The sequence below is a fragment of the Chamaea fasciata genome, unplaced genomic scaffold, assembly GCF_029207755.1.
Source record: "Chamaea fasciata isolate MVZ Bird 193981 ecotype frontalis unplaced genomic scaffold, bChaFas1.0.hap1 SCAF_5, whole genome shotgun sequence".
Taxonomy (NCBI): Eukaryota; Metazoa; Chordata; class Aves; order Passeriformes; family Sylviidae; genus Chamaea; species Chamaea fasciata.
The window spans coordinates 72,606,458-72,616,422 of NW_027094090.1; the positions used below are offsets into that span (position 1 = coordinate 72,606,458).

At 41.7% G+C, this 9,965-nt stretch overlaps 1 protein-coding gene across 1 annotated transcript; it reads left to right on the forward strand.

Moving 5' to 3' along the window:
• Positions 1 to 1,437: 1,437 nt before the first annotated feature.
• Positions 1,438 to 9,579, forward strand: RERGL (RERG like). Its single transcript, XM_066184439.1, has 5 exons — positions 1,438 to 1,723; positions 1,828 to 1,884; positions 4,122 to 4,195; positions 6,102 to 6,250; positions 7,358 to 9,579. The coding sequence occupies exons 1-5, from the start codon at positions 1,606 to 1,608 to the stop codon at positions 7,638 to 7,640; spliced, it is 681 nt and encodes a 226-aa protein (XP_066040536.1). The 5' UTR covers positions 1,438 to 1,605; the 3' UTR covers positions 7,641 to 9,579.
• The last annotated feature ends 386 nt before the right edge of the window (positions 9,580 to 9,965 follow it).

A 9,965-nucleotide genomic window follows, 5' to 3' on the forward strand; every position in this document is an offset into this window, starting at 1 on the left:
TCTATGAGCAGTCCAACATTTTGAGGAGGAAAATGGCAGTTTTCATCCATCCCATTGCACCACACAAAGAGAAGTAACTGGGATTGTGTGCTACCAGGTTTTCTTTCTGTCATGAATAAATACCTCTGAGGAATGTATCCAAGCCTATAGATGATGAAAACATCAAATTCAGCTGAACATCTTGTTCTTCTGGTTTTGTTAGGTTTTGCTGCGGTTTCAGACACCCTGGCCTAGTTGCCCAAGGCATGTTTTCATGTTAGAAATTAAATGTTAAAATTTAAAGTACTCCACCTGAAGATTTGGTGGAAAGTGGACTTTAAAAGATCTTACCTGGAAGATGTTACTCTCTAAGCCAAAAAAGGGCTAATTCTGCAGGGACATAGACCTCAGAAATTTACAGAAATTCCATGCCATACACAGAAAACAGTAGACACCTGCTTCAGCCAGTGGTTCCCAGCTGAGCTTTTTTGGATGGAAATAATATTGTTGTTCACAGAATACAGAGAGTTAAATACTCCCAGTTCCACCTCCTTTGCAGCAGCACGGCTGTTATATAAACCAAATAAAATAAACATGAACAGAAGAAGTATAAAAGTGTAACCAACCTGGATGTTAAAGGAATCTCTTATTTCAGTGGACTAAGTAAATCTTTGCCCAGATGTATTGTGTCTATGCTCAGGACAAAACAGACACTAGAGAGCACTTGTGGAACTCAAAAAAAAAAAAAAAAAAAAAAAAAAAAAAAGGAGGTACAGCAGACAAAGGGTGTCTTTTCAGCCCTTTAAGCCCTTTCTACCTCACTTTCCACATCTGCAGTATTTTGCTATTTCACATTTTCCCTTTTCACAGGTGTACTGCACGGTGCACCGCATGAATCCAAACTTAAACTCAACAAAAAACCTCTCAGGCACAAACAGGCAACCCCACAGAAGTTTTGTTTACAAGATTAGAGCTTTAGGGAAAGTTAGATGAGAGTTTTGAAACCTGGGGTGGAGAACAGACAAGTGCAAGCTTTTATTTATTTATTTATTTATTTATTTATTTATTTATTTATTTATTTTAAAATAGCAAGTTACCCTCAGAATCACTTAGGGGAAAAAAAAATCACTTTAGTGTCTTCACTTTCATATCCCTGGTGTAAAACAATGACAAGGCTACAAAACAAACTCACAGCAAAACCAAACAAACACACACACAGGTTTTGTTCTCAGCCTCTGGTACCGCCAGTCCTGTAAAAGACGTGTCAAACCCCCGGAACATTTTCATTTTTTAACAACACAGATTTTTTAACAGACACACATACACACAGAGGTTGTGTTTTTCTCCCTTTTCCTTTTGTTTTTCTTGTTTTCCTTCCCCACCCCAAGTTCCTGAGCGCACTGAGGGGGGGAGGAGGAGGAGGAGGAGGCGGCGGCAGGAAGGCGACCGGCGGAAAGTTTGCGCGGCGGGGGACGGCACCGGGGCACTCGAGGGGAGGAGGATGAGGAGGAAGAAGAGGAAGGCGCCTCTCAGAAGCTGAAGAGGCCAGGCCCCGCCGCGGGAAGCTGCACCTCCCTCGGCGCCGGCGGGCGGGGAGCCGGGAGGAGGAGGGATGAGGGATGCAGGATGCGGGGCGGTGTCGCCCGAGGCGCTTTAAAGGTTGGCAGGCGGCGGGGGCGGCGCGGCGACGGCATGACCGAGGTGAAGGTGGCCGTGCTGGGCGGCAGCGGAGCCGGCAAGTCGGGTAAGAGAAAGGGGGAGAGGCAAGGAAATGCCTCGGGTTTGGTGGAGGGAGGGATGGATGGAGGCGCGGCCCCGCTGAACGTGGCTCTGCTTTTCCTCCCGCAGCGCTGGCGGTGCGGTTCCTGACCCGGAGGTTCATCGGAGAGTACGCGTCCAGCGCCGGTGAGAGCCCGGCTCCGAGGGCAGAGAGGCAGGGATGGAGGCAGGGATGGAGACAGGGATGCAGGGAGGGAGGGAGGGCTCCCTGCGGAGATCAAGATGCCGCGCCGCAAGCACTTCTTTGATGGAGAAACTGGGTAAAAACGCGGTGTGGCAGAACTTTGCGGGGAGATGTGAGGTTTCCGCTCGGTCCTGGTGGGGTGTAAGGCCTGGGGAGGGGAAAGGGAGGGCGGGGTGTCGCGGGAGGGATCGCTCCGAAGCGCACAGGCAGAGGTGCTCCTCGCAGAGCGGCTGCGGACGGGCAGAGAACCGGGCTGCGAGGGTGGGTCAGCTCGATCAGAGAGGAGATGGAGAGAGAGTGAAGGAATAAGACTAAAAAAAAAAAACCAAAACGACACCTGTTGTACTGAATATCCCCTCCTCGGCTCCAAACAGAATGTTTATCTGGCACAGGTGGTTAATCAAAGCATAAATCGAGGCCCCCAGTGGAGGAGGAGAGCTCTGGTTTGGGGGCTTTTTGTGCAAAGGCTCGCTGCACACAGGGTAGAATGTCACATCCGTGCCAGAACGAATAATGGCGATGGTTAAGACACTTCTAAGTCTTGGAAGGTGGCAAGGCAGGGCTTGGACTTTTACATCCCGGGTGGAAATACTGTTCAGCTGATGCACAAATAACTTTGGAAGTGTGCTGCCACCCCAGCTGACGTGGCAGAAGTCCCAAAACTTAAGGAGGCACAGAGATTGCCATCTACCTCACTCTCCCTTATTAAGAGAAGGACTCTCTCCAGTTTCCTTTGCCCCCCACAGGAATCAGAGTAGCTTCTAGTGATCTGTAAATAACAAAGAAAAAGGAAGTACTACGCTGAATTGTATTGAGTATATCCAAATGAGCTTATTCTGAAGGAAGAGCTAAATTGTACATGTATGCTCTACCATTACTTGTTATACAAATACAGACTGAGCGGACAGTTTTTGTCCCTCTGCTGCTCTAGGTCTAAGCTACCACAGGTAAATTATGTGCTCTCTCTGCTCTAGGTGTGTTCCAAGCCACCTACAACCAAAACCAGATTCTGTTCTCAGCCTCCAGTACTGCAAGTCCTGTAAAAGGCATGTCAAACGCCCAGAACATTTTCATTAAAAAAAAAAAAAAAAAATGTTGGAAAATAAGTCTAACACTATTTCTAGAGATGAGGAAAGCGGTAAAATAAAGATCTTGCCACTACTAGTGGAGTCAAAGTAATAATTAAAAGTTTGTTTAATTAAGGAAACAAGGGGCTGTAGATTTTATACCCTGAGATGCTTGGTAGTTTATCATCAGATGACTAAGAGGAGCATGAAAAATGCTGAAGATGCTGAGTTCCAGAGATGACAGAGCTATCCCTCATTACACAGTTCTAAGTGTGTTTTCTGTAGTGTCAACACCAATTCTTGTTCCTGTAGTTCAGAAAATGACAAATGACAGTGTAGAAAGCCTGTTGGCAACCACAAACTGGTTGTACTTGCTTAAAATAATAGTGATGGTGTGTCTGCAGTAGAGTTCCCAGTGTTGCCTGTGCTGGTGGAGAGTTCTAAATCTGAGATGCTACAGAAATATTTTTGGACTAGATCCTATGGACATAATTCTGGAAGTACTCTTGGTCTAATGCTGCCTGATATGAGAACTCTTAAAGCACCAGAAGCCATGGTAAATAAGTACTATTGCTGAATAACTACTATTGTGCAGAATCAGAACTGTACATAGTCTGGCTGACTACTTTTATAAACCCGAGCCCTGGTATCAAGCTGAATGATCATCAGCATGTAGATGATTGTGAGGATTGTGAATTCCCCTCACCTCCATTTTGGAAGAGGCAAAGAAGGGTCTGAAAGTATTCATTCACCAAAACTTCCATGGGAACATCACAGTGAAATGGTATCGGTCTGCCTAAGGGATTGATTGGTGCAAGATTGAATAGGTTTGTTTCCAGTGTGTGTTTTTAGAAAAAAGGCAAACAACCAGCCAACAAAAACAAAACAAAACAAACAAACAAACAAAAATTCTCTCCCTAACAACCCTCCTCACATAAAATAAAAATAATAATAATAAAAAAGGATCAGAGACAAAAAATTCTGAATGTCTTGAGCAACCAATCAAATAACCAGTATTCAAGGAATCCTCTGTATTATCAAATTTCACTGTTGCCTTTTCTTTTGTTTTCACTGTAAGTAACACTGATTTTCTTTGGATATCTATCGGTTAGAATGCATCTACACTAAACACTTGTGCCTGGATGGGAGGCAGCTACATCTGGAAATTTATGACCCTTGTTCACAGGTAAGAATTCGGCAGGAGGAAGGTAAAGAAAAGCTGTTCTTCATTACCTGTGTATATGGTAAAAAGGGAAAAGGGCTTACAAACTATTGGTTGTTGGAATTTGTGCCTGCTCTTTTGGGGTTTTTTTGGGTTTTTTTGAGACTGAAATTTTATAGCTACTGGGGCTCAGAACTACTGAGTATTTTCTTATTTCAAGGAAAGAAACCCTTCATTGCTGGAAGGGTGGAATGTTGAAAATTTTCTGGAAATGCATTTGTATTTTGGAATAATACTAACAGAAATAACTTATCACTTTTGCTTTACATAGGTATATACAGGTAACTGTTTGGATTACATGGATGCAGTTTTCTCAAATACCCTAAATGAATAAAATTTAGCTTATAAAGCAAACAGGTTATTAAATGGCTTCACAAATGGTCAAAGTAGAGAGGCCTGCATCCACAGAACAATTTCCTTTTCTAAGGAAAGCCATAATGAAGCTTGTACACATTGACAATTAAAATTTGATCACAGTAAACCACTCTGAAATAAAGTTTTGCTTTAATTTACTCAATTTCCAGGAATAGAGAAGTTTAGGTACTGTGTAACACACGCAGACCTAGGTCTGACTGATCACACTGGCTCTCCAGGCCCCCTTTTGGGCAGCTTTTGCCTCTTACAAACTTGGGTAGAGAATGCTAATATGAAAGCCAAACCACAGAAAGTCTGACCCACACTTCAATTCAGGGACTTAAAAACTTAACCAGTGTTAGGGCAAACAGCATTGCTTGTCCCAGTGCAGTGAGGATCCAGAAACAGCCACTGGGTCATGCCACGGGATGGAGTCTTCCCTTGCCATACTCCTCTCAGAGGTTGTTTTCTGGACTTGCTTCCACCTTAAAACCCCTTTCCTGAGCTTGCCTACAACTTCCACTTCCTGTCATATTAAATCCCCTGACACGGGGGCTACTCTTTATTAAGGTATTGGAACATTGGGGGTGGCAGCTAGATAGGGTTAAACAGATTAAACCGAAATTATGAGACTTTGGTTGCTACAGTTTGGGCACATTTGTGCTAGTGCTCTCTGAGCTGTCTTGTACTAGTTTTTTCCTTAGGAACACGGCCTAACTTTAGCTGTTTAGCAAAGTAATTTTTTTTTTTTTTCTGATCAGCTTCCAGTATTTTATCTATTTTAGATATCTATTTAGATAGATGCTAGCTGCTGCCAAATCATGTGCAGGGATAAGCTAATTTTAAATAGTTTTGAAATGACACTACTTTGCTTAATGGGACAGTTTACAGCTGTTGCTTTCTGGAAATCAGAAGAGTGGCAGTTTCTTGGTATGAAGAGAGTCAAGGATTAGTATAACCCTATTATCACTCAAGTGACTTTTGTCACTAGTTTTGTTAAACTCAACTGCAGACTGAAAGAAGATTTTTTTTCCTAGCTCTTCAGAAATTTAACATATGGGTAATTAGTGTTTGAAACTGGAACAATTCAAAGAGGAAGGAAAACATGAAGAAAATCATTAAGCTAACTGTAGTCAGAATATTAGGAACATGCAAACCAGAGCTATAACCACAAAACACACAAATGTTGATGGCTCCTGTGTGTTTCATTTTCATGTAACCCTGCAGAAAATTAAGCATAAGCAATGACTGTACAGGTTGTGGAATTTCACTGCCTAAACAAAGTGTAAATGTTTCATAATGAGCCTGTCAGTGGTCCAAAGTGCCATCTTTGATGTTGGTTATTTTTATAAGGCTTTTGGAGCAGCACTAGCCTGAACTCAATGCCAGCACCTAGACCTATTAAATATCTTTTACAATGAAAGTTACTGTGCTCTAGCATTCACAGTGACAGAGAAAAGACTATGAAGTGACCAGAGTAACACTCTTTTTCCCTGTGCATTTGAACTTCTTTCAGCCACAGCAGGGGAAGCTCTCCCTCACAGATGAGCTCCACTGGGCTGATGGATTTATCATCGTTTATGACATCAGCGACAGAGCATCATTTGCATTTGCTAAAGCACTGCTGTACAGGATCCGAGAATCTCACACAGGAGTTTGTAAAAAGTAAGTGGCATTACATTTTTTTTTTTCCCCTCAGCAAACATAGAGAAAAGCTGAGAACACTTTTGTGAGCTTACAGGCCGTCCTAGTAGCAATTGAAATCCAGCAGCATTGAAGTGATGTAACAAAATGCCAACAACAAGGTACCTGAAGGTAAAATGTGTGGCAAATTGCAATCTATTTTACTGTATCCAGACCCAAGTACATCAGAATTTGTGTTCTGTTTTCTTGCAAAATTAATATTTAAATTATTGCCATAATCTGCTGTGATTTACATGGGTAAAAAAATCTGGAATAGTCAGTCTGTGCTTTTACTCTCCCACTCAATTACCAATGGAGGTGCACAAATATAGGGGCTGAAGAAAGCATTTCCCACAAGAAAGGAAAGTAATACCACAAATATCTCCTAAACTGCCTTTAGCAGTGACCCCAACATCATTTGTGTGCATGAGTGACCATATGGTGAGAAAGAAAGTACTTTAAAAAAAAAATCGCCAGAACTGCAGGTGGATGGTGGTGTGTAATCCTGCATCAGTCAGCTGAGGTTCTTTCTAAATAAAAGAGGGAAATCCTTTACCTATATCAGAAATGGAGTAAACTCCCCATTTTTCTGTCTGTTTTACTGCTGACCTTCCTTAATGAAGGTTAATTTCTGAAAGGAATAATTTTAGCAGAAACTCAGAATTAGATTTCCTGTGTTTCCTTCTGAGTTATGCCACTGACACTGATGTATCTCTTGGACTCTGTTCTGTTACCTGCAAATGGAGATAATGGTCAGGTTGCTTCTTCATGAAGTCCAGGTGCTGACAATATACTCAGCAGCACAGAGAAGGAAAATAGCAGTGGATTGAAAAATGCACTAATTCTTTTAGTAGAGAAAACAAAATTAAAATCTACTGGTAGAGAATAGCTTGTCTGGAAAATCCTTTGCCAAATGGAAAACTAGAATTCTTCCTGACAAGTTGAAGAGGCTGGTTAGTTCATTTTGGGGTTTTTTTGCAATGTCTTTTATCCTGAACATACATACTTTTCATACACACTGAATATAGCACAGCATATGAAACAGTGTTGCACATATCTTTTCTCTAACTGGATCCTTTTTCATTTCAGAATGGCCGAGTCATCAATATTTTTGGTTGGCAATAAACAGGATTTATGCCACATGAGGGAAGTTGGCTGGGATGAAGGACAGAAGCTGGCAATAGATAACAAGTGCCAATTCTGTGAACTGTCTGCAGCAGAGCATTATCAGGAAGTTGTGGCAATGTTCACCAAAGTCCTGAGGAGTATCACTTCCAATTTCAAAGCGAAGGAAAAGAGACGGCCAAGTGGTTCCAAGTCAATGGCCAAGTTAATCAACAACGTGTTTGGAAAGAGAAGGAAATCTGTGTAAGAGATGGTTAGCCTTGAAGTTGGAACTAGCTGAAATAATGGAGCAGAGGCAGCTCTTGGGATTCACTGAATTTCCTCCAAAGGTCACTGTCTGGAGGAGTAAGACAGTAGAAACCAAAGGTGAGAGATAGAATGGTCTAGACCTAGAAGACCTGACCTTCTATTTCAAGCTCTGCTACAGATTTGCTGTTTAGGCCTGTGCCACTTAAACTGTAAGCTGCTCCAGAAGAAAGGTTTAGTCTGTATTCATTCAACACCAATATGGTCTTGGATAGAGCTTCTAGGTGCAACTGAAGTATAAACAGTTATTTCACAGATTCACTTATATTGGAAAAGACCCGTAAGATCATGAAATCCAGCCATTAACCAAACAGTACCAAGACTACCACTAAACCATGTCCCTAAGTGCCACATAATATCCAGTAAACTCAGCCTTGCTGATCAAAATCTTACTTCAGAATTCTGAGTAGGGTTTTCTTTTTTTTTTTTTTTTTTTTTTTTTTTTTTTTTTTTTTTTTTTTTTTTTTTTTTTGGTGTGTGTGTGTCTGTGTGCAAGAACATTTGCACAAAAGAAAAGCAAAATACTGTGGCTTCATGCCTTAATGTATTTGTATTTAACTCAGGTCCTTGTGTGCCTTACACTTGCTGAAATTCATATGAATTAAGTGCTTAGACACCAAATCTACAAAAGGTATTTACCTGCAAAGCTGCCTTGCAGAGTCACCAGAAGTAGGGATGCAGATATATAAAGCAGTATTGTCTCCTGCTTCAGAATCTGTTTTCTTTTTATTCCATGAGTGATGACAGAAAGTTGAGAGGGTTGAGGAGTGTGGGAACTGAAATGTTAGTGAAATGTTAGTCAGTGAGCACTGGACTGTTTTGGCAAGGTCGTTTTGGAATGACATAATTTTACAGCAAGGGCCAGCAGAAGGCCTGGGTCGATCCCTTTCACAGAACAGTTTTTGTGAGCTTTGACAAAAGTTTCAGTATCTGTCAGGTGGATGTGACTGTTCAATCTCAGATGGCAGCAGAAGCTTGGAAAGCACATGGGTTGGCAAAGAGCACAAGTTCTTTAGGATGTCTGCCTGTATTTAAAGGTCAGCCTGCTGGTGAGGCCTGTGCTCACAGAGGGTGTTTTCTCCTAATAACCAATGTCCTCACAACTACTCATCGCTGTGGTATTGAAATGCCACTGGAGAGAGCACTGAGTACTGTTAGCTACACTTTTTAGAGGTGGATATTAAACATCAGATGGGTGTAAATATGTTGTCAGTTGACATTCAGAGCTCTTATTCTAGACAGCTAAATAAGGGCTTAGCCCAGTGTGTTTGCAAGTGCTGTGCTCATACAGAAATTATGAAAAGGAAGTGATCTGAAGATGAATTGCTGCCTCCTACCCACTCCAGGGGACAGCTGGGATTCAGTCTTTGTAGGATGCTGAGTTGAAGCCTACCTCTGCTCTGAAATTTTACCTAAGATTACTTTCAGTTTCTTAGTGTTCACCCATAAGACAACATAAAACATATAATCTTAGCAGTAGGGTTGCAAAATACTACTAAAGCACATTTTATTGTGTTGACCAAAGATCACATTCTCTTTTTTTAAGAAAAAAAAATTATTTCACTTGTTTTTTTTATTTCACTTGTTATAAGACTACAAATATTGGACCATAGTTCTCAGTTGACAGGCACAGGGTTGCTTTGTTTTTCTGCAGATGCTGCTCTGCCATATCAGGGGCATTGTATTTTAACCGTATGGTCAATATCAGTGAGACTGAAGGTGCAGATTACTCTTGTACACCCTCCAGCTTCCCAGCCCACACAGGATTCCAGAAGCACTAAAAGTCATTTGTAGCTTTATCTTCCTCTAGCATTGCCAGATTCCAGAAGTCTTATTTGTATTTACTACTCTGGTATTAAATAAACTGGATATAAGATGGATGTGTTTTTCTGTTTTCCCTTTGCTCTGGTATAAAGCAACAGACTTTTGTTTTGACTGCTGTGAAAGCGAACCACTGTGCAGATCTGAAATTCAAACTGGAGAAGGTAAATCTGGGAATCAGCCACTTGCACTAAAGGGAACCTCTGGCTGTGTTTGCTGAGCACAATGAAGAAGCCCTCATGTGCCTTTAAGCAGTGAAGAGACCCTTAAAAAATAGCTTTATCCTTTAAAAATTACTACAAAACAGCTACAGAGAGGCAAATTAATTTTGTTCATATTCCTGGGAATGTGGGTTTTCAGATAGATGGAACCTGTGGTACAGCCCATAGTCTTTTTGGCTGTGTGGAGCAAGTGTTGCAGCAGAGAGTAGCTGCCATCTGGGCCA